This window comes from Staurois parvus, unplaced genomic scaffold (assembly GCF_062004578.1).
Source record: "Staurois parvus isolate SC_StPar_1 unplaced genomic scaffold, SC_StPar_1.0 ptg000426l, whole genome shotgun sequence".
NCBI classification, from domain to species: Eukaryota; Metazoa; Chordata; class Amphibia; order Anura; family Ranidae; genus Staurois; species Staurois parvus.
In genome coordinates this window covers 2,919,645-2,945,310 of record NW_028318222.1, presented here as the reverse complement: position 1 = coordinate 2,945,310, position 25,666 = coordinate 2,919,645, and the positions used below count along the sequence as shown (strand labels likewise).

The 25,666-nt window shown below is 40.2% G+C and overlaps 1 protein-coding gene across 1 annotated transcript in view; it reads right to left on the bottom strand.

The window, feature by feature from the left end:
* Positions 1-4,122: 4,122 nt before the first annotated feature.
* The window catches only part of SYNE2 (spectrin repeat containing nuclear envelope protein 2), a 503,718-nt gene continuing 482,174 nt past the window's right edge, over positions 4,123-25,666 (bottom strand). The window contains 7 exon segments of the mRNA XM_089687495.1: positions 4,123-5,171; positions 8,624-8,652; positions 12,557-12,607; positions 13,931-14,122; positions 14,667-14,795; positions 22,176-22,376; positions 24,789-25,000. Coding sequence (XP_089543621.1) covers positions 4,946-5,171; positions 8,624-8,652; positions 12,557-12,607; positions 13,931-14,122; positions 14,667-14,795; positions 22,176-22,376; positions 24,789-25,000 — 1,040 coding nt within the window. The 3' untranslated portion in view covers positions 4,123-4,945.

Below are 25,666 nucleotides of genomic sequence, written 5' to 3'. Positions count from 1 at the left end.
TTGAAATACAAAATTGCAAAAAAAAAAACAAAAACCTTTTGTAGCAGTGAATGTATGTTATTGAACTATTGCTTTAAATTTAAGAAACAGCCCTGAGGGAATGTGAAGCTGGATTGGTGCTAATAGCCACCAGATTTCAGCTATTTCCCTGGCACAGGATGCTTAGGGTGGCAATCACTTGCATGATGATAATTAGAACATACCTGAGCACCTTCTCTGCCCATAGGGTACTCTTTTATGCAGAGGATGGGGGGGAGGGATGAGGTACCACTGCTGTGTGTTTATCGGAAGGAGAAAAAAAAAAACATTCAGCCTAACCTTTCCAACTGCTGCCTCCTGTTGTGTTTGCGGCCAGCAGTCTCGGGTTGCTGTTTTGCAAGATTGTTGCCCTAAAGCTGCCATTTTCTCTGTTCTATAGTTAGTTATTAAACCCAAAACCTAATATATTGCAGTTTACCAATCTTTAGATTGCTTCCCTTGGCTGCAGTTTTTTCTTTTAGGCTACTTTTGCATGTTAATCCAGCCAGCAACACATCTGTCCTAGGGTGTCTGCATTCTGAATCAAGTAGTAAAGCAGCCCCCTTTGCCACCACCCCTCTCCCCAGACTGACAAAGCTTTTGTCCAAACTAGCAAATTCAGATGGATTTGACTTACAAATTGAAGAACTTCAGCAAACACTTTATAGGTAGTAACAGTTTATTTCGTTTTGGGATAAAGGTTTTAAACAAACACTGACTGTTATAAGCACCCCGTCAGCGGTATATGTTTTTGATTGCTTTTAATTAACTGATCACACTATCCAGTAAAAAGGGTAAAGCAGACATACTAGTAGGATCACCAGATGGAAGAAAAAAAAAAACTATGTAGAATTGGTGAACTGAAACTTAGTACATTTTTGTTTTTGGGTTTAATACCGCTTTAATCTCAAATTTTAGTGAGTAAGAAATTGAATAAAGTGCATCTAAACCCAACAATAATAATGTGGTAGATTGCAGCTTACCAGTCCTTAGATGGGGTTGTTGTATTTTTTTTTTTCGCTATTCAATTCCTGGTTGTGCTAGTAACCACAATTCCTGTCCTAGTGTGGTAACACGCTACTGTGCAGTGACAGTGATAGCTGGAAGTAATGTGAATCACAGGAAATGACCAGCTTGCAAGGTTTCTAGCAGGATGATGTGTTTTGTTTTTTTTAAGAGATAAAGTTCCTTTTCATTTATATATTTAATTTGTTCAGTTGTTTGGATGCACTATGTATATATCCAAAGAGTGAAGGGTTAAAGAAGCTGATGGCTGTAAAGTGAGTGATATGGCGACTGTATAGCCACCACTCACTTTCACAGGGCAGGCGGCATGGTTCCTAGGCTTTTCCGCTCTTACCGGGAGCCTGGGACCACATCAAAGGGCTTCAAAATGGCGGGGCAGGTTGAAAAGGAACTTCCATTCCTGTGCCTGAAAGGAAACTGGAAGAGACAATGTTGTCTTTTATTGGTTCAAAGCCATTATTCTCTTGCTAATACAGCCAGGGAACCGTCTAACAGAGCAGATCTCTGCTTGGTTAAATGCTTTGGAGAGCAGGGGAGATGTTGCCATCTACCAGACCCTCAATGTCTCCATAAAGAGTACCTATCACCTGCCCAATATTACATGGGGGTTTGCAATAAAGTTACACAAAAATTAAATTATAATAAACGGCATTAAAATTAACACTGCTCTGCACACACCTACGTGCCCTGGGTATGTAAGCTGCAATTACACTACACATGAGACACCACTGTGAATGTTGGAGTGAGAGCAATATATCTAACACTAGAGCTCACAGTTGCTTTTAAAGTGTCACCCATGATGATTTTTGGATATTGTAGTTTTGTGCAAGATCACGGTGCATGCATTTTTAATGGATTACCATATTTGGTATTCATTTCCTTACTGCAACTCCATTTTGTTATATTTTACCAAAAATTTGGTGTTTGTAACAAAATTAATTTTGTTTTTTTCCTGAAAATATTTACAGTCGTGCAAATAGTGATGGACATAAAATAATTGCAACATCTTTTATCTATAGATCTTCTGCTTTCAGATAATATACACTGTTACCATTTTATATCAACTTTAATTTACTACCTAATTTCTTCTTCTTATGACAAAAACAGTGTTGCAGTCATTGAGAAATAGATAATGAATATAGCGAGCACTCAGAAAAACCAGCTGCTAGAACACTTCAAGGGATCACTAAACCTCATAGTAGAGACATTATATATATAGTGCAGCGCTGAAAATGTAATAAAATAAGGTATAAAATATAAAAGTCTTTCTCATGACAATAAAGTCAAATATGTGCAGGTCTTCTCCTCATTAGGTGACTGGAAAATAACAAGATTGCGCACTCACCGACCGCACATTTAAAATGCGCCTGTGTATGATATATTCCAGAAGACCAGCCAGGTATACAGCTCCAGAGACCACACGAATCCTCCCTCTTCCACACTCTCATGCGCCTTGGGTGTAGCAATATCTCCAGATCCAAAGGTAGAAAGACAGAGATCCCCCTTTTTTTGGTTCCAGATACCCCAAGAATGGAAGATGTATATCTGCACTCTCCAACAGGAGAGTCAAAGAAAAAGGGGAACGCCAATAGTGTGGTACTATCAAAACTTTATTGGAGCAATAATGCCTGGGTCATATGCATACACATATCCATACACCATAAGCCAATAACGGACAGGTAAGTATGAAAAGTATGGTCTTTGTTTTATGCCATTGCCGGGTTAGTACAATTTTCTTTTCATACTTACCTGTCCGTTATTGGCTTATGGTGTATGGATATGTGTATGCATATGACCCAGGCATTATTGCTCCAATAAAGTTTTGATAGTACCACACTATTGGCGTTCCCCTTTTTCTTTGACTCTCCTGTTGGAGAGTGCAGATATACATCTTCCATTCTTGGGGTATCTGGAACCAAAAAAGGGGGATCTCTGTCTTTCTACCTTTGGATCTGGAGATATTGCTACACCCAAGGCGCATGAGAGTGTGGAAGAGGGAGGATTCGTGTGGTCTCTGGAGCTGTATACCTGGCTGGTCTTCTGGAATATATCATACACAGGCGCATTTTAAATGTGCGGTCGGTGAGTGCGCAATCTTGTTATTTTCCAGTCACCTAATGAGAAGACCTGCACATATTTGACTTTATTGTCATGAGAAAGACTTTTATATTTTATACCTTATTTTATTACATTTTCAGCGCTGCACTATATATATATATAAAGTCATTGAGAAATAATTCCATTAATTATGTATAAAAATGACCATTCTGCCTGCTCCTTCCTTGCATTGCCATTCTTGTAACATACCCCATTTTCATTCTGTATTTGCTACTGGTGCTATAATTATGTTACAGCTGGTTGCAGTGGAAGAATTGGGATCTTAGACACAGATCTCACTCACGAATGTGATCAAATTTGATTAATAGGCAAGGAGAATCCTAATTTATCCAACCCACCATAACCGACACGTCAGGAGACTCTTGAGCTGTCATGCTTATTTAGGATTGCCAGAAAAGATTGGCAAGTTTGGTAAATTAACACAATGAGATATAGATCCCTTTGCATGATTGGAACAGTAGTTTCTTCAAGCAGCACTGCACAGGGAGAGGCAGTGAGGTAGGTTCTTCCTAGATACCACCTCTGGGTGCCTGGGTGTAGCTGCGCCATTACTGTACAAGCAATGACACCAACTTTCCAAAGGTACTTTACTTGGAGACTAAGAAGTTTAACAAAAACAATGATATTTTAATGTGCAAAGTGACAGGACCTTATGGTCACAATTAACCTGGAGTTTAGCTTAACCGATTGTAAGGGAGCAAAAACACTATTAAGGTTTACATACACATTAAAAAGGGGGCCATTTAAAAAGCTGCACTATGACGTTATCATAGCTATGATACAGAAATCTGATTGCATGAGTTTTTATTTATAGAATGTATTCTCAGTGTGGAGTTTTTCATCAATGTTCTGTAGACCTCCTCTGCAATTTAATTACAAGGATCTAGACTATATATGAGATGAAGTATAGCTGAATAATACATACTGTACATGTTATGTATGGCACAAAGACAAAAAGAATATTACAAAGGTCATAAGAAGTTTATTGAATGAATACCCGTCCAACAAAATTTTCTTTTGCTTGCGGAACATTATTTTACAGAATATATTAGAATCCCTTTAAGATACAGCTTGAAACATGAATGACCTTCAAATCCCTTTTTTCAATGTTTTGTAATTTGCATAATGGTTTACAAAGTGAACAATAAAACCCCTCAAATATAGCTGTACAACACTGAAAATAAGCCAGAAATCGTCAGTATAAAACCAAATTGCTCTGTACAACATAGGAATATAGATGAGTTGATTCTGAGAACTGTGCTAAATTTACATAGTAATTACCATTTAAAATCTTACATAAATAAAAAACGGTAAAATAATAAAATGGTGGATAAAAGCCACAGTCATGAAATAAAAGTTCATAATCACAAACACTGAAAAGGAAAAACACCAATAGGCTTATTTAATAAAATCAAAAGAACAGTGTGCAATCTGAATTGATTGCGTCATTGTACACCGCTGTTCTTCACATTACAATTAAATAAACTGTTATTGGGTTATCTAAAAAAGTAATCAAAATGGCTATATCCTTATGAACCGTCACCAGTTACACTGAGATATAAAGTTACTATGTGCATGCAAATCTTTGCCCCGTGTACCATTTCCTGAAGTAGCCTTAGTACCCCCAGATGAAAGCAACGCTGCAGTTTTGTACAAAAAAAACAACACAAATCAACGATGGTGTAACAACTGCACTAATTAGATCACATAATCTGCTGGTGTGTCACACTGGAGACTGCACATACCACATTGGAATGTCATTTGAAGTGCATATGTACCCCATTTAGGTTGGTGGGGGTCCATTGGTATACCTCAGCATTGGGTAAAAGGAGCGGGCAAAGTTATTAGCTTGAGCACAGCTGTAATCCTCCTCTGAGAAGGGAATCATGCAGGCGAGGAGGAGAAGAAGGAGAAGTAGAAGCTGAAGAGGAAGAGCAGCACGTAACACACGGTAGAAGAATGGTCGCTTCTTAGAGGTTTCCTGGACTGTGGCAGTGGGCTCCTGTTTTCTGTAAGGATAAATAAATGTAAATGTTAAAAGGATATTCTGAGGTCTTTAACATTAAATGACATTGCATTTACTAGCAGGTAATGGGCTTACAGATAAGAGAAGTAAATATGGCAATTTTTTCGATTAGTTGCAAGAAGTGTTTAGATCGTTTTGGAAGTTTAATGTTAGACCCTACCCAACTTGCACACTTCATATACTTTTAGTAAATATTTTTAGCAATTGAATAAAGCCAGGAAAGGTTAACCCCTATCAGAGTGTATAGGTGTGGTCTGTTCCCACTGGGGATACTGTCATTTACTTTATGTTTGGACACACATAAGGATGTGGTGCTGCCCCAATGGGAGATTTCCCCTCACCTCCTGTTTCAGTGCAGTAATTTCCCCAGTGTCCAACCTACAACCCTTTAGTATATGATGCACGGCCCTCAGCAGTCTGAAGTGGGAACATGGATTCTGGTAATAGCACTGATCTCTACTGACCCCCTATAATGTATTCCTAGTTTCATATAGTCTTCTGCAGCATATCCCCATCCAAAAATTTAGTATGTCCACACTCTCTGATCCTCATTTCATCTATTAGGTATGCAGTTTCTGACAGTCCTCTCAAGCATTACATTTATTGAACATTATGTACATTCTTTGATGTCAAGGGCCACATTTGAAGCTCCCGTCATCTCAAAATTACAGCAGTGGTTGTCAATTTATAACTGTAAAATTGTGGACTTCCCATCACTGACCACAAGGACAAAGAATAAATTACCAAAAGTATGGACACAGAAAGAAATAAGGTTTTTAGCTTTTCCTTCTCCTATCGAAAAATAGCCTATAGCCAACCAATCTTTACAACATAATATTTGAGTTAACTTTAGTATGATTCTAGACATAGGAGTAATAGCTCTCTGAAAATGTTATTGTCTATTGAATAATATTTTCCTCTTGCTTGTGGGCAGTTTCTAAGGCATCTTTATTGGTTTTGTAATTTTTTTTTTCAGAACAGAAAATTCAATAAATATTATTGAAAACTGGGCTATAGACAAAGACAAAACTGGTTCATACGGTGGGTATAGAAAAGAATCACCTTCTTTAAAAAAAAATCATATTTTGTTGTTTTGCAGCCTGAAATGAAGACAAATTTTGTTTTATCTAGGTGTATTTACTCAGTGCAACTTAAAAACAGTCAAGTGAAAGATATAACACCAGTTGTGGACAGGCACAAGTCAGCAGATGGATACAAAACAATTGCAAAGACTTTATCAATGCACAGTGAAGTCTATTATTATGGAACGTATTTCATACAACACAGACCCTCCCTGGATCAGGACATTGCTCTAAACTGAATGAAAGAACCAGGAGGAAACTGGTCAGAGAGACTACCAAGAGGCCTACAGCAACTCTGAAGGAGTTGCAGGAATTTATGACACAGAGTGGTCATTGTGTGCATGTTACAATATCACAAATTCTCCACATATGTGGCTTGTATGGGAGGGTTGCAAGAGAAAAGCCACTCCTCAAGAAGGGCCACGTGCAGTCACAACTGAGCTTTGCCAGAACGCACCTTGATGATTCTGAGGCCACATTGAAAAAGGTGTTCTGGTCAGATGAGACTAAAATAGAATTATTTGGCCTTAAAACTAAACTATTTGTTTGGCGGAAATCCAATACAGCTCGTGGAGGTGGTAAGATCCTGTTACAGGGAGGGGGGGGTGGTGTTCTCTGCAGCAGGGACTGGAGCACTTGTAAGAATACAAGGAAAATGGATGGGGAGAATACCATCAAATTCTTGAGGAAAATATGCTTCCTTCTGCCAGAAAGTTGTCAATGGGAAGAAGGTTTACCTTCCAACATGACACTGACCCAAAGCGCACAGCAAAAATGACCACACAGTGGTTGAAGGAGAGCCCAGACGTAAATCCCATTGACAATATGTGGAATGACCTGAAAACTGCAGTCCACAAATGGTCACCATCAAATCGAACTGAACGTGACCAGTTCTGAGTAGAGTGGGCAAATATTGCAAAGTCTAGAAGTGGAAAGTTAGAAGAGACAGATCCCAACAGACTAAAGGCTAGAATTAAAGAAAAAGGTGATTCAACAAAATACTGACACAAGGGGGTGATCCTTTTTCCAACTCCGCTATTCTGTTTTTGAATTTTATTTTTTTCTGACATGTTGGTGTTATATGTTTCATTTGGATGTTAGAAGTTGCACTGAGTAAATACAGCTGGATAAAACAAAAACAGTGTGTCTCCATTTCAGGCTGCAAAGCAACAAAATTTGATCATTTTAAAGGGGGCAATTCTTTTCTATACTCATTGCATGTATGCATTATTTGGGTAGGATTATAGTGAATCTGTGAAGACAAATGGATGAAGTGCAGTACTGAAGACTTCACATTTAAGATGCAGCCTCCACAGCGCCATCCAAGCATTTCTATTTAGTCACCAACCTGGAAATATATGGGCACAGATGTTCAGAAACTCTGTTAACCTGGAGCAAACATGCAAAGAATGACAGAGTTGGTGAACCCAGGATCAGGACTAGTCCTGAAGTGCTTGCATCTTTTAAAGCCATGTTAACATGATTCCGTATTACTATACGCACACAAGCACCCTTTATAGTGACCCTGTAGTGAAAAATAACTAGTCAACCTCTGGTATGACTGTAAGTACCATCTATGTGCCAACATGTCAAATATCATACTCATTCTACAAAGTCCACTTAGAATCCCATGCTTTCAAATGCATCAGTCTTCTTGGTCCCCAGCAGCTCTCATTGGTTCCTAATCATTGTATAACAGTAAAGGTGTGGAGATCAGCAGGGGGAACCAGTGAGTGCCAATTTGCACCAGGGACAAGGACCTTGAGCAGAGCAATGGTTGGTAGTGCAGACACTGGGAACTGTAAGTTTTCACAGTCTCTATTTAGGCCTCAAGCACACGGATGTTTATTAGCTCCAAAGTCCTCCAACGTAAAATTCCCCAGCACTTTCCCACACATACATGAACAGTGTATTTCCCAAACATGCCTTTCTAACAATTATAACACCACTGCACTTGCAAGTGGCAATTCACAGGAGCTTCTGCTTCTACAAGAATATAGGCACATAAGCTATTTACTTGAATGGCAGGCTGTAGGTACCACCTGTGGTTCTCCTAGCATGGGAAATCTTGAAAAAAACCCCACAGCTCTGCATTGGATGCGAAAATATAGAGGAATAGTCCATTGCTGGGGCATACGGGAGCACCATCTTCTGGGGGAGCAGTGGATCTTGTAAGTAAAACTAATTTTTCCATCCCCTAGACCCAAAAGCGCATTTGACCCTTGCAGTGTGACAGCAGCCCCACTTCAAGGCAAGAGTTTGAAATTTGTCACCATCTGACTGAAACTTAAAGCCCAACTCCAGGAAAAGTAAAAAACACACTGTTAATTTTGGGAAACGTAAATAGACATACCTAGTATCTTGAAGTGCTCCGACTGTAGCCTGGAAAAAGAGAAAGAAAAAAAAAATAAAGCAAATTACGTTTGCTGCAAAATTTAATAAATGACCGGAGGTCAGTGTCTCCTACTTTCCTTCTATTCCAATGCTGCAGCTTATTTTGATAATTCCGGGAGTGTCAGATGCCCGTGTCCCCTGTCACATGCTGCGGTTCCATCGTCTGACACCTAAGTCACTATGGAAACACAGGCACTGACAGTCCTGGAAGTGTCAAATGCTGAAGGCAGACAGTTCTGGGATGGAGGAGAGGCGAGTATAACACTTTTATTGCAGGGACTTAGATTTAATATATATTGTTTTCCCATTTGACATGGTTGCTTTAAATGGGTTTACATTTGCAGCAGATTTTTGTGCCATGCATTTGATTTTTCTGAAAACAGTCATCACTCTGCGCAACATTTTTTTTTCTTCTGTATGGATAGGGTAGAGATGGGTAAAAACCTCTCTGGAGCCCTACTGCTGTCCTAGGGTGTGCCTCTCCCACGGAAAAACACAACAATTTCTTTTAAATCCTTTTATCACTTTTTTTTCTAACTTTGCCCCCCATCTCCTTACTGCTGATTTCAACCACTTCCTGTCTACATACACTGCAGCATCACCTGCACATCATAGCACTTGACCAGCTTTCAGATAGGTGCACCTGTGCACATGGTATGTTGGCATGACAGCTTGTAGCCTCTACTGGGAGTGTATAGGGTAGGGTGACAGTTGTCACCCTATAACAGGAGGTGTGTAAAACAAGGACCATCACTGCAAGAGCAGTGGGTATTCTCTTAATTAAGAATGGACTAAAAAAAAACAAAAAAAAAACATATATATACTCACCTTTGTGCTGCAGCATCAGTCTGACTGCTGTAACTGTCCCCCCGCTAGCTCTAAGTCTGAGAGCTAAAGGATCACATGACCACTGATCACTCAGTTCTCTGTCAGCTCTGTGCTACCATTCTTTGCTCTGTCCCTCCAGTGCTCACTGGTGTGCTGAGCTGGGGAAGGGGCAGGTGAAGCTGGTTCCAGCTCTCAGCCATGTGCTGAGAGGCTGAACCAGCTGTCAATCAGGTATCCAGGTGGATCTCGACAATATGATCAGGATCCTTCCACAGCATGGAGGGGGTTCTGTGACATCAGCTGACAGCTTGGCTTTAGCCCACTGTCAGCCGATTTTGGGTCACAGGGGAGCAAACGTTCGTGTACTCCTATGATCCACAAGAGAAGTATGGCTAAAAAAGCTTTGGCCATACCTCTCTTTCAAATCTGCACTGGAAAAGCTTGAAAAGTACTTCGCATAACATTAATATGTTGAAACGTATGAGAAATATTACTGACTGGCTTTAGATCTACCTAATGAAAGCTGTAGATTTAAAAAAATTAAAATGACTAACATTTTATGGATTATATAATTTACTGATTGGGGTTTTTATCTCCTCTGTCAAATGTTCTAAAATTGTTACAATGTAAGCAATCAGTATACCATAAGATGAGCAGTATAACAAATTACACAGGAGAAAAAAAGCATATCTCCCACTTGGAAGTGCTGTTGTGTTATGTAATCCTAGAATTCATTCACAGACTGCATTACAGCAATTCATAGTTAAAGAAGAGCTGACTTAGGTCCCCATTCACATCTGAGCGATGCAGAATCACACACTTCTGCATCGCACTAAACTTGTGGCCTGTTTCACAGGAGCTTCACTTTGTATAAGAACAGTGTGAACCGCAAGCTTTGACAAAGCATTTACAGAGCTTTCAGCAAGCTTTATTGAAGCGTTTAACCAATTGCAAACCGCGCACTGTGGCTTTACTGTTGCAGCGAGGACCGTTGTGCAAAATCACGTACATACACACGTTATTTTGCTTTTCCGGGAAGGGGGGAGCGTGCGCTCACCTACCCACGCTGTCATTGGCTCCCTGATATGCCAATCAGAGTGTCCAGGCTGATGATTCACGGCCAGGAAGTGCTGGTCAGAGCGAGCGACGATGCAAAGCAGGGAGACAAAAACTGTCACATCCCCTAGTAAAACAGCACACAGTCAACACAATACATATGGTTAGACACAAAGTTAACCCCTTCCTGCCCAGTGTCATTAGTACAGTGTCAGTGCATTTTATTAGCACTGATCACTGTGTTCGTGTCACTGGTCATGTCAGTGTCAGAATGCCCACCATACTATCACAGTCCTGCTATAAATCACTGATCACCACCATTACTAGTATAAGGGGGGAAAAAAAACAAAACGATTCCAGTATATATACAGTCATTTGTAGATGCTATAATTTTCATGCAAACCAATATACACTTTTTTTTTTTACTTTTTCTTTTTTTTTTTTTTTAAACCAAAGACATGTAGCATAATAGATATTGGCCAAAATTTATGAAGAAATTGTATTTGTTTTTTTTTCTTATGGGATATGTTTTATAGCCAAAAATAAATAAATTTAGATAGATTGAAAATTTTAAAGAAATGTTTAGTGCAGAAAATGGAAAAACCCAGTGGTGATCAAATACTACCAAAAGAAAGCTCTATTTGTGTGAAAAAATGATATGCCAGTGATGATGATGCCAGTTAAAGGTAGCGCAGTCCCATATAGCAAAAAATGGCCTTGTCATGAAGGGGGGGTAAATCTTCCAGAGGGCAAGTGCTTAAAGTATCATTCAGTTCCAGGTTGTAAATGTTGAACGCAGATCCCAATTGGAGTGTTAATTGCCACTTTAAGCAAGCTGCTAGCAGGCTTCAGCAGGATTTCAACAAGAAGTGCTTAAAGTGAAATTCAGCATTAAATTTAGGATCTGTGTTCAACATATCTAAACTAGAGCGCAATGATACTTTAAACAACAAAGCTTGCTGAAAGCTCTGCAAAAGCTTTATCAAAGCTTGTTGTTCACACTGCTCATATACAAGCTGAAGCCCATGTAAAACAGGCCTTAGGGTGCCATTCATTCCTAATTAGTGGAGATGCGTTTGCCATGCAACAAACATGCTGAAAAAATGCACAACACTCCGTGCCCCCAGTACGTGACCCAACTCTTCAACGTAGGGTGGCATGTGCACCTGTCGACCGGCTGTGGCATGATTAGTGAGAGCACAAGCCGATCAGCTGGTCCCGGCCAGTGATTGGCTGCCAGGACCCGCTGATCAGCTCAGTGATTCACAAAGCTCTGCACAGGACACAGGCTACATTGTTTAATTCCCTGATAAGCAGGAAAAAACACAAGATCCCTTTGTAAAATCAGCACAGACATAAAACACTTCCAAGGCACACAGCTGACCCTTTGATCACCCCAGATGTTAACCCCTTTCTACCCAGTGTCATATGAGCAGTGATCACTTTATTAATGTCACTGGTGATGTCAGTAGCTGTTAGTTAGTTCCCACTCAGTGTCAGTGCCCGCCGCTCTATCACAGTCCTGCTATAGGTTGCTGATCGTCACCACTACTAGTAGAAAAATAAATAAAAATTCCCGTTTATATACACACACCATTTGTAGATGCTCTAACTTTCACGCAAAACGATTTACACTTATTGGGATTTTTTTTTTCTTTTTACCAGACATGTTGCAAAATACATTTTAACCTAAATTTATGAAATTTTTTTTTTGTATTGGATATGTTTGATAGTAAAAAGAAAAAAAATACTGTATTTCCAAAATTTTGGGTCTTTTTTCGTTTATATAATGAAAAACCCAGAGGTGATCAAATACCACCAAAAGAAAGCTCTATTTGTGTTGAAAACAAATGACAAATTTAATTTGGGTACAGTGTCGCATGCCCGCTCAATTGTCAGTTAAAGTAATGCAGTGCAGCATAGCAAAAAATGGTCTGGTCATTAAGCGGGATAAATCTTATAAAGGGCAAGTGGTTAATTTATAGTTTTCTATATGTACCAATCTTACCTGGCTATCTGCAGCTGTCACAGAGTCGACATCATCAGATGTACAATCATCCTGTAATGGCAGTGGAGGGGATAATAAACAGACTATTTACAGTAAAATGCACATCAATACAATAGCACTGGGATAATTATAGCAAAACTACATTAAGCAGAAGTTTGTAGTCAGGTGTGGATACATCATTGTGGAAATCAGATTGAAGTGCATCTCATCTGCTATAAAATGCAGTGAGGGACATGGCTATAAAAACGCACATATTAGCGTCTCAGCATTCATGTATCTTAGTTGCCGATTTGAAGAAACTCTGACCCGCTACTACCCTTGCTATTCAAGTATTCTCAGCACAGCAGTAAACCAATTGTCTGAAACTCAGATATAAACACAGTCTCCTGCAAAAATGTAAATATAGAATATTTATCTGATGTAATTTAAAATGAGACTGAATTACACAAAAAAAAAAAAAAAAAAAAACTTTCCAAAAATGTTATTTTGAACATAAGATATCAGAAAAACATTCTGAAAGAGAATCTGTCACCTTGCTCGTTTAGGACAAAGTGGTCGGTTCTTTTGTAAGATCAACTCATAGACTGATACCTTTGTTGAACTCTCCCACAGCATTGAAGATCTGTTGGAGCCCCTGATAAATACCCTGCTCTCACCCTGTATGGAGGAGCATTTGACCGCCTCCCTTTCCCCAGAGCGGAGTGCTCAAGTAAGTGTCCCAATTGCCAGATCAGAACAGTGTCACATGAACAAAGGGAGGAATAAGTTAACCCTCTGTAACCTCCAACTCAGAGCTTATAGACTCCAGTCTCTAAAAGAGAGACAAATTGACAGGGGAGCACAGAGAAGAGAAATATTACTGGGTGTGGGATGTTTTTACGAGAACCTCGCTCAATGTCCCAAATCAAGAAAGTGGCAGAGTTTATTTAGCTGTAAGTAATCTTTAACTTTGAAGAAGCCAATAAGTATGATATATGGAACAGTCTCTGCTGATCAGTATCCTTGCCATGATCTTTTTGGAAAGATCATAACCTGCATCTGGTTCTGCTGACAGCAATAGTCTCCGGTGTGCCAAACGTAGTGTATTGATTTTGATGCCCATCAGTAGCACATTATTTAATTTTAAGGGAGGTTGCAGAAGTCCAGCCGATGCAAAGAACACAGCAAGAGTTATTGAACTACATCAACAAGTATGTGCCCAGCAAGAGTACCACAGGTAAGCTTTGGTTAAAAAAAAAAAAAAAAAAATTATATATATAGATATATATATATATAGATATATATATATATATATATTCATCCTCAGAAGAGCTGTGCTAAATATAGAGAGAAGGTAAAAGGATTTTTTTCTTCTCCTGGCTGCTCATTACTCACCAGAGCTCGCTGTGCTGTTTTTAAGTCCCGTGAAACTGCTTTTAGAAGTTGCTTCATCTTGGTTGCAATGACATGCGTCCTCTCATCGGCCTCCACATAGCCTCCTCCAGCATTACTCTCCAGCAAGCAACTGGACATGTCCTGAAGGGAATTGACTTGGATTTGTCTCTCCAGCAGCTGCTCTTTCAGTTGCTAGTTAAAATGAGAAGCAATAAAATAACTATTAAAAAATGTTTTCCATAGCACTCAAAAACCTGTTTACACCAAATAAAAAAACAAAACAAAAAAACAAACATTCAGTAACCACTTAAAGTGCCTATGTTGGTATTTTAGAAAAGCTAAATACAACCATGCCAAGAAAGCTAATACCACCTGTCCCACTACCTGCGGTGCAGTACTCCATTGCATGGAAGATCTAATCTAGGACACTTCCTGGTGTGTCAGATGTCTGGTCCCCCTCTGCGTGATTTTCCTCCAGCCTCTGTCACTGCTATGTCTTACAGGGACACGGGCGAGGGGGGGGGGGGGGGCAGGTGGATACCAAAATCCGACACATAGTTAGACAAGCTTGGATCGTCAACACAGAAGAGGCAGGGGGACAGGAATCTTATTTGTACAACTTTCTTTGCAAGGATGGTTTTATATATTTCTCCTTAGCATAGTTGTTCCAGGTCAAAAAGTTTGAAGACCATGTGATGCCTATACCAAAACTGAATCGTTACAACAGGAGACTGACCATTAGTTGCCTTTGGCACTCCACCAGTGCATGTGGGTCTCCCTTATGATCTGCCACCCGGTATTTCAATCTACGAGATTCTGCCTCAGTCAACCACAGTAATAGTTGGTGGCTTGTCTCATGGAATTCCTGGAAAAAAAAAAGTAATCAAAATAAAAACAATTACCAGACTGCAAAAAAAGCATTTCAAGGCAGCCAAGCAAAGCTCTCTGGTCATTCTAACAGGATGTGTTTTACCACAACAGACACTGGATGCGGCAAAGCTCAGGTGCCAACTGCTCCAGCCTTCCAAGAACCAAGGCAAAGCATGTATGCCAAGTTATGCTTTAAGATGGACTCTTATTCAAGATAACAGAACATGTGCAATTGATGGAAACTAAAATGTGTCCATGGAGGAACAAGTTCACCATACCAACTTTGGAACACTAGACTATTCTCAGCTGTATCTATACAATTCACAGCATAAAATGTAAGATGCTGAATATACAGTAACATAATAGGATAAACAAAAGCTAAAAAAAAAAAAAGGTACAAGATTACACATATGCTAATGCTTAGCATTTAACCAAGTTGAAGGTTTTTATTCATTTATCTATTTATAGGCTTACATCAGGATTTGTCAATTTAAGAGCCTATGGAAAGGGTGATCCGTCAGTCACGAATGCGAGTCTGATTTTCACCAGATTTTTCAAGAGTTTTGTAGGAGCAAGTGGGAGAAAATAATAGAAGGGTAAGAAAAAAAATAATAAGAAAGGGAAAGAGTAAGGGCCAGAGAAGGTGGCTGAAGAGGCATCTCCTGATGGAGAAAGGTGTAATGTGAAAGAAAGCTATTCTGTATTGTAGGAATTCATCAGCAAACTGAAATAGACCCCAATAGAACCATCTAGCCCAGCAATGGGCAAACTACGACCCGCGGGCCGTATACGGCCCGGCGGACCTTTTAATCTGGCCCGCGGAGCTAGGCTCCTCACACAGTCCGCACTGAAGACCGGTGTAGCATGAAAATCTGTCTCCTATGAGGATCTGTCCCCCTCGACGTATCTGCGCATGTGCCGGAGATCGCCGATCGGCTGCTAATGTCTGAAACTGGCACATGCGCAGAAACGTCGAGGGGGACAGATCCTCATAGGAGACAGATTTTCATGCTACACCAGAACGGCGCGGGAACAAGGCGAGAGGAACGCGCGGAGCAAAGGTAAGTGAATTGACACAGGGTGGACTTGGGGACTTAATATGGGGGATGAATTAATATGGGGAATAAATTACTATATGGGGAATGAATTACTATAGGGGGGATGAATTACTATAGGGGGAATGAATTACTATAGGGGGGATGAATTACTATAGGGGGGATGAATTACTATAGGGGGGATGAATTACTATATGGGGGATGAATTACTATATGGGGGATGAATTACTATAGGGGGGATGAATTACTATAGGGGGGATGAATTACTATGGGGGATGAATTACTATATGGGGGATGAATTACTATGCTTACTATGGGGGAATATTACTATACTAACTATGGATGACACATACACATCATTCATCTACTCTTGGTCCGGCCCCCGGGTCCAATATATGAACCCATTGCGGCCCTCAAGTCAAAAAGTTTGCCCACCCCTGATCTAGCCCCATGTTCCTCAGATTTAATTTGTTGGCAAAAGCAAGCTGCTCCATGCATTTGTATGTCATTCACCCTGGAAAACCATTGTGTAAATGAGAACAAAAGAAAGTGCATCAACCTTGTGCATTACCTCAGTAAAAAAATGTGATTTTATTAAAATAAGATGTATACTCACAAACATAGCAATATAAAATGCATATAAAGTCCAAGATTGGAACACTGGAGTACGAGACACGTGCAAATTCCACAGAAAAGGGAGACTCTCAGAGTAAGGTTGACACGTTTAGAAGGGAGATCCCCTCTTCATCTGAACGTTTTATATTGCTACGTTTGTGAGTATACATCTTACTTTAATAAAATCACATCTTTTTACTGAGGTAATGCGCAAGGTTGGTGTGCTTCTTGTTCTCATTTGCAGTATTGGTCGGGCTTCCCCAGCATTAAGAGCTGCACAATCTTTGATCCTTTGGTGAACGAACTTCCATAGAGGTTGATCTATCCACCTACTTCTGATCTGGGTCCCTGAGCGCAGGAGGTGTTGTTTCTGCTTAAACCATGGTGTAATGTAGGTGGGTACTGCATATGTCAGCACTTAAGAAACAGAAGCTCTAGCAGAATTTAGAAGAGTGTTAGCCCTTCTATGCGGACGCCTCCTAGCCCCTTAACAGCTTTCGGATGCCGGGGGGGGGGGGGGAGCATTCAGGTCATGTGACCACTGTGATTAGTTGTCATTGGGAGCTTTCCAATCACTGCCGGCTACCGTGCTGGGAGTACGTGCTCTTACACGGTAAATGATTTATACACGGCTACATATATGCGGCTGCTCGGAGTTAAGGACCTCCTGCCCAGCAGCCACATATATGCCTACGGCCAGGGCATTAAACAGTGATTTAAGGTTAACGTTTTTTGGACAGATAAAATCAAAAAGTGTTACTGAGCAGCGATAAAGGAAACCTAGGTCTAATATATATATATATCCAAGCAGATGGCCACAAAGGTTAACTGACAAACTCCTTAACAACAAAAACAAATATGCAGCACTACAAGTGAGACTACTTAATCCTAAGGCAACATACTATGACCCAACATGCGTTGCAAGAAAATTACAATTCTCATATGTTAAAACATGTGCATATATAAGAAATCATCCCCACAAAAAATGTGCAGCATTAAAAAGGTGAGACTATCCAAGCAATTCACTTATAAACCTTTCTACTTGGTGTGTAATAACACACACTATCTACAACAAAGGTGCAACAGTCTTTCCCAGTAGTTGCTGAAAAGAACCAGAAATCCAGTGTTCAGTGATATTGATAAAGCCAGAAAGTTAATCCCTCTTCAACGCACCACGTGGTGAAGACAGACAAGCCTACGCGCTCACCCCTCCGTAGACCTCCACATCATAAGAGGTCTAATAGGCGCCTGATGTACAACCAAAACTCTATGGATCCCAAAGACTCTGCACCTTCAAATCTGTCATCTGGTGTTTTCCCCTTGAGCTCTTGACACTTCTTCCTCCTCTGCTCTGGCTGGAGGAACAGGTGAAAATAAAGATAAATGCTCGTTCTGGAACATTGTAAAACATCATCTGCTCTGATGTCAGAACCAATGATGTGTGACAATGTTCCAGAAGGCTCTTTTATTTTTATTTTCACATGTTGATTCAGCCAGAGGAGAGGTGGAAAAAAAACACCAGATGATCGATTGTAGGTGCAGAACCTTTGGGAGCCACAGAACCCCCTCCCCCACCCTGCGGGAGAGAGAAAGAAACTTACCTTCACAGCTCCAGACATCCCCAGGAACAAGACTTGGGCTCTGCATACATAGTCAAGCAGCCCGCAGCCTCTCCTAGAACCCTGGTCTCCATGCCGCGTGTCCCTTCTTCCAGGGCAATGCTGCCTTGATTGCCTTGCGGTAAATATGCCCCTGGATTCGGGTCTGCATCAATTCACTACTCGTTATATGCACTGCCCTATAGTACAGGGCAGGATGTGAAAAAATCCATCCCTCTGCTAGGTTTAGATGTATGTAAAAGATAGATCTGCTGATATGAGGTGCTTTACCCTGCCACATAAATTTGACAAACTCAGCCTGGACAGACCTAAAGAAGGTCTGAGGGATCCTTATAGGTAATGTTTGCAACATACATAGGAGGGCAAGGCATTATGTTTGCTTTAAGAACACTGAACCTACCAAACCAAAAGAGGGCCAACTATTGCCACTTCTCCAGATCAGCCTTCAGGGAGGGCAAAAGTGGTATAAAGTTCAGTTTGAGAAGAAGATTGAGGTTTGCACATACTGTATTTTAGACCCAAAAGGTACTGAATTGCCTGTGCAGCTCAGAGAAATTGGGGAATAAGGAAGAAAGGACAGAGGCTTAGAGGGAAAGTTCACATTGAAATTGGATAAGTATCCACAAGTACAGAGCTCTTTAAAAGGGTTGGTATGTAAAAGAGGAGGCAACCTTGTGGTGGTAACCACTTTCCTGTAAATCTCTAATGCTAGGTATGCATCGGAGTTCTAATATAAAAAAAAAGGTTCTATTATAAAAAAAAAAGGAAGGTTCTATATATAAATATATATTTTTTAGGAATCTACAGTGCTTTAAGCCCAACTCCAGAAAGAACTTTTTCTTTTGTTTTGGCTAGAATGGAGCAGGGTTAGAATCTGTCAGGTTTTAAATGCAGTCTTGAATCCCCATAAAGAAGATTTCCGTTCTTCTGTCTCTCTCCTTTGTGGCATCCATTAATCAGACAGGGGACGAAACCTCCCTCATCTGGAGAAGGATAGCAATACAACCCTTGGACAGCTTATACTAATGGTAAAGGTTTTGAAAGTCTGTGTACATTTGCAGGCAGTGCTCTAAACCTAAGAAAGCCTTCAAGACGGTCCAAATTAATTGGAAGGAAGAAGGGTGGCGGACAAATGCAGAAATGAAAACTGCATATTATTCACAATAGTTTACCGATGTTTGAAGCCCTGACGAAAGTAGACTCTGTGCCACCAAAATGCTTGGTGTATTTATTAAACCTCAATAAAAATATCTTCTGGACATAGTTAGTGAGGTGGTGCATTTATCCCCCATCCTTCCTTCTTCAGAGCAGTACAATCCTAGCAGAGGTTCTAAACCTTCCACTTTTAAATGGAAAACATTGTTTTTTCTTTGCTGCCTGTATACCTAGTGGGCAGATTTCCATCAGTCAAAAGAAACAGTAAGTGAGAGGAAATCTCCCAAATGGGGACAGACCAAAAATTCAGAGGTTCTAACCACTTCCCCACAGAAAAAATATACCTTTTGGGCTGGAGTGGGGCTTTAATGATCATTCCTGTTTGAAAGTGGATTTGCCAAGTGCATCATGATCAGTTGATTGCATCACGATTTGTAACCCGGCACACTGGTTTGTGGGGCTTGGTATTCAACAAGGGTCACCAGGCAGGCCAGGCATGCACGGTGGGAAAACTTGCTGTAAGCCTACATACTTCCAGCTTCCAAAGTGTTCATGTAGGCTAAATTTACGGGTTTTGGCTGGCTGTTTGTGAACAGTTATCTAAATGTACACCTACCTTTTCACAATGATATGCATAAAATGAAGTGTATAAGTATTAAATCTGTTGGAACTTGCGTCAAAAAATTAAGTCCTGCTAGATGATCTCATGCTGGCCCCTTTTGCAATGTAAAACATTAAGAATAAGTGCCTATATGGTTTATAATCCAGAAACACACGGTCTCTCCCTGCTCTGCACATGCTCAGTTGCTCTCTATTTTTCAGCACTGTGCAATAATGTAGAGGCCAACCTACTGACAGCCTAAAGATTTATTGCTGCTCCGGGGTTCAGAGCTTCAGCAAAATGGTAATCTCCAACAAGACAAAACAGGAACAATGCTGGGGGCAATTTACAGCACATACACATTTTTATAGCATAATTATTAATGTGAAATGTATATTCCTTGCTAAAAAAACATTTATTTTTTTATCAAGTTGTTATTGGTAAAGTTCTCCTTTAATCAGCAGTACATGATAGTACTTTGTGAGCTACTAATCCCTTTCTAGTAAATCCACGACAGTGCTGAAACAATTTACCACATACTGAGTTTTGTAGTATCCCTGCAGAATAAGCTCACACACCTATATGGGTTCATTAGGAGAACTTCCTGAAGCCCATGTTGTTAAGCGTCCCTTCCCTCTACTCCCTGCATCACAAATCACATTCAGACCTCCAAGGCAGGTTTGAATTTGGAGGTTGTGAGATACTTCTTTGTGCTTTTTTTTATATCAGGCTCTTTGTGTAATAGAAAGTACGGAGAGTGTTCCAGCATCACCAGTAAGTACGTTCCAGGGTCCAACTACAGACAAAAGGGAGTGGGGTGCACTAAAGAAATATCTAAATTAAAAATTTAACTACTTATCGTGTATACATCTCTAAGTTTATTTCAGTGTTGGATGGATGGTTTAATGGGAGTAATACCATCGTGTCTAGGACAACGCCATCATTTATAAAAAGTGCAATAAAAAAACAAAAATCAAATAGCCGCTAGTTCTAGGGAATATAGGGAAACATCAGTCTAATAATGTCCTGATCCAATAAATTTGAAGGGCAGACTCACAACTGTATTCAGTTCTTTTTTTTTTTTGGTGCGAAGTTGATCATCCCAAATATAAATCCCACAATGTCTACGGCAATAAAATCTGCAGCAGATTCCAATTTGCCGGACTGCCAAGCAATAAGACATTAACAGTTTGCAGGCAGTAAATCTTTACTAGCAAGGTTTTTCTGTAGAGTCCGGTTAGTTTTCAATTTATCACCCTGATGTCATGGCTTTTGGTCCCATGATTCTAATAAGAATTGTTCCGAACCTCTAAGCGTGTCATAAGGTCAGTTAAGAGGAACAGCAGAACCTTCTACAAGTGTCTGATATAAAGACAACCTGCTGCATTATAAGAGGAACATTTTGCTGAAAGACATTTTAGCTAAGTGTATGAAAAAGTTGACATCATCTAATCCTGTATTGCACTGAACAGTAAATGTATGGCTTACACCTCTCTCCTTGATCTCTGTAATGGTGATAGTTAACAGGGCGTAGGAGACGTTTGGTCATCTGGAGAGCCTTTTAGTTAAAGTAAATTGAGAAATGACTTCAACATTTTTTATATATCTAAAATAGAACTAATGTCTGAAGCACAGTGTTGTCAATGTACTGTGCACTCCCAAGAACTCCATACTGAAGTGCTGATGCACAGTTCAGGCTCTATGGTGAGAGTTGAGCGCTCCTAAAACTCCACTGCAGTTTCCATTAAGCTCCTTGTCCTGGTTATGGTGAGCTTCTGTACTGAAGGCTGCGTGCCATAGCCATAAGATAGCCACAGCTCTCAGCTAAAGACTCTATTCACACTTGTGCGACTCCACATGAATTCCAGCACGAGTTTGATGCGACTGAGTGCGACTTCAACAAGGGAAAAGGCCACCAGCACACCGAGGATCACCAAACGTTTTAATGGATGATCACATAGTTACAGCAAGGCAACGTTTTGGAGTCTCGCAGGACCCCTTCATCAGACATGCGACTTCAATCGGACTTTAAGCTCTCTGGATGAAAGCTGAATCAAAAGTCGAATCAACGTAGTGTACAGGCACCTTTTCAAACTCACTGCAACTTTAAGTTGCACCGATTAGAACAGGTGCCATTGAAAAGAATGGGCTGCAACTTTGATGCCCAAAGTGGAATGAAAAGTTGCTCAAGTGTGAATGGACCCTAATCTATTTCAAAAGTACATTTAAGAAACACAAAAAAAACAAAAAAAAAAAAAACACCACCACCAGCAAGCTAGCATACCAAAAATATATATGTCTGTCTCAATAGTCCTATGTTAATGTCTTACCTCACACTGGTTGAGATCATTCTGTAAGCTCTCCCTCCACTTGTCTCTCTTATGACATACTCGGTCCCAGCGGGAGTTCACTTCATGCAGTCTACTCAGAAGACCTCCAATCTCCGCATCGTCTGCTTGCTGGAACTCTTTACTGCTCAGGTTTGCAGAAAGAACCAGAGCCTTATAATTATCAAATGCCTTCAGAGTGTCCTGAAAGAAAAGCAGAAAACAATAAAATGCCTTGAAGCCAAAGTTGACTATTGCCCACATATTCAACCTGCAGTTGTACTTTCTTATACTTTATTTTTGTTAAAGCCGATTTTCAGACAGTTCTAAAACACAAAAATTAATGCAGCTGGTTATTCATTAATACATCAAAATTACTGTTGAAATTCAACAATTGTAAGTCTCCTAAATTTGAGTTCATATCAGCTTCTTGCAATCCCCTATACAGCAGACTGTGAGAGGTAATCAGTTGTGATGCATACAAAAATGCTGGCAATAAACATGCTGATAGGAGAGGAGAGCAAAGTGAGCAGAGGGATGACCATCACCATGTGGCTGCCTTTCTCAGTTTAGTTAGCAGGCCGGTGGCGAGAGGACACCACTCTATTCCTTATAAATGGTTTCATCCTCCTGGATCTATCATGTAAAGCCTAGCTCTGGATAAGCGGGAATACAAATATTCTGTGGTAAAACAGTTATGTTATATTTATTTATCATGTAGCCGCTTGCCTGGGGTTCAGCTTTCACACTTGCCAGTTTTTAAGATTCTTCACTTACACTGTGCCCTGCAGCTTGTATTTACCAGACATGCACACTGCAGCTAACAGGAGCCTCAAGAGAGATCCAGTGCATTAGGAGAGCCAAAAATATTTTAGAACATTTAAAAAATAAAATCAAAGTGAACCAGAACTGATAAGTCTAAGGAAACCTAAAGCATGTCACATATTCTTTGTTTTGCTAGCATGTGGTTATCTTCCAAATGTATACATTTCCAATTCATAATTAAATTACTTTTGAAACAAAAACACATGGTTTGTTAGTAATCCATCCACATTAGCGCTGCTTTACACATTAGGAATCTGGCTGTAAAGCCACAAGGCTTCGTTGCCAGTTTCCCTCAATCAAGATGGTGGTGTCAGCACCGGACAGCTGAAAATAATCAGCTTGGGGTGAGGACACCGCTGAATCCCTGGACAGGTAAGTGCTCTAATATTAACAGTATTTGTAGCTGATGACTTTTATTTTTTGCCGGGGGGTGGGGGGGTATTGGGCCAAGGACCGTAACGCCTCCACTTTAACAAGAAACAATGAGCCATGTAACTGTGTGGTTCATCTAAAAAGCAACACACAAATCTGTAATGGCCACAAGAAACTTCTATAAATCAATCCCTTGAACTTGTACTGGGATGCAAAATCCCAGTAAAAATGAGCCTGTTGAACAGGAATATCCAATATGATGTACCTAACCTCACAAATGCTTTTTTTTGGCTGAATGGGCACAAATTTCCGAAGATCTACTGCAAAATCTTGTAGAAAGCCTGGAGATTGTTACAGCAGCTGCAAGGTGGGGGGGGGGGGGGGGGCAACTGCATAGCAATGCACATAGTTTTGGAAAGGGAGGTTTAAAGTAGTATTAAAGTGGTTCTAAAGGCGGAAGGTTTTTCATCCTCATGCGTTCTTTGCAGGAAAGTAAAAAACTTCAGTATGCAGCTCCCTTACCCAATCAATCCTTATACTTACATGAGCCTGATCTTAATCCAGTAATGACCACGGGAGCAGAGGCTCTCTCAGCATTCTTCATCCTCATTGGCTCAGACACAGCAGCTCTTAATCACAGCCAGTGAAGCAGGAAGAGGAGAAGTGGGGCAGAGCTGGGCTGTGTGAGACTTATAGACACACACTATGGCTTGGGAGCAAGCACGCATGAATGCCCCCATAGCAAGCAGCTTGCTATGGGGGCACTTATCAGGGAGGAGGAGCCAAGAGTGCTGGCAGGAAAACCCAGAAGAGCAAGACAGGGGCTGATGTGTGCAAAACCATTACACAGAGCAGGTAAGTATAACATGTTTGTTATTTTTAATTGAAAAAAAAAACCCACGAAGGTTTACAACCACTTTAAATGCTCAGTAGCTCTTAATGCATTCTCTGCAAGCCAGATGTGCCCAGACACTTACATAGTGAGCTGCACAGCACTGCTTCTGTGAGTTGAGTGCGCACCCCAAGTACTTCACATGCACAGTGCAGAAAGGATGGGAACTACAAATGGACCACTCACAGACCATGCGTTTCAGTTTTGGCATTTACGGAGAGAGCTTACAAGCACTATGCGGGTAGTTGATGCAGATTTTGAATATAGTGAGATATTTTCATAATGTAACTTTTGTATTATTATAAATATCTGAAATCTGCACCTGCCATTATATCACACTGAACTTCTTGTGGGCGTTTGATCGCCTTATCATTCATGTTGGTTTTAATGAGCTGCAAAGTTGTCGTGACACTTTGTGTGTATATGTATCCCTTACATCACTAGCTCAATATTTTAACATTTTATCTTTAAAAGTAATTTATTAAATCAGTCCAAGTTGATCATTCAGCATAAACTTATTTGCATACCTTAAATCTCTTTACTTTCTGCTCCAGTTCTTGGATGGACTTAGATGGCTTTAGTCTTTTGGCATTGTCAAGCTCGGCTTCAGTCTTCTCAAGCCACAGTGAGATATTATCTAAATCAGAATTAATTTGTTGCCACTGCTGTAAATTCTGCTTTGCACTTAGCTCATTGCTTAAGCTCTGAGCCTGAATAATCTCCCAGCGTTCAATAACACCTGCATAAACCAAAAAAACAAAAAAAAGTATTAAACAAGTAGTTCCAACTAAGAGCAAGATGTCCTACTGTCTATGCAGGGAACACAAAAACATGTTATTTACAATCTAATGGTTGCTCAAAGGAATAAGATTTAAATACTATATTGTCTCCTTGCAGTGTAACAAACTTAGATTTGGATTGGGGATTCAAGGACCACTAAACAAATACAAGTAGGTTGTGTGTAAAAAAATGTATATTTTAGCGAATTATAGGAGCTGAATATATTTAAAAGGGAAGCTTATCAGTAAGTACACATGTTGTATTACTATTTGACTGTTTCTAGTCCAGAATGACTGTGCCTATGTGTATATATCTAACTCTATAAAGACATGGCTTGATAAGGGGGAACTGAAGGGAACTGCACAGAACTCTACTAAACATCTCTGGAATGAACTGGAATGGTGATTGTGATCCAGGTCTTGTCATCCTAAAGTCCAAATAGGCATGTTCAATGTGTTTTTTTTTTAGAAGGTAGTTGCACATAAAGCATAAGAATTTGACATTTCGGGGCCCTGCAGCGTCCATTTCTCAAGGCAACATATTGACTATATTGCCTTGAGAAGGGGAATATTAGGAGTCCCCAAAACAATGACTTCTTAATGCCTTATGTGGCGTGGTCTTTGCA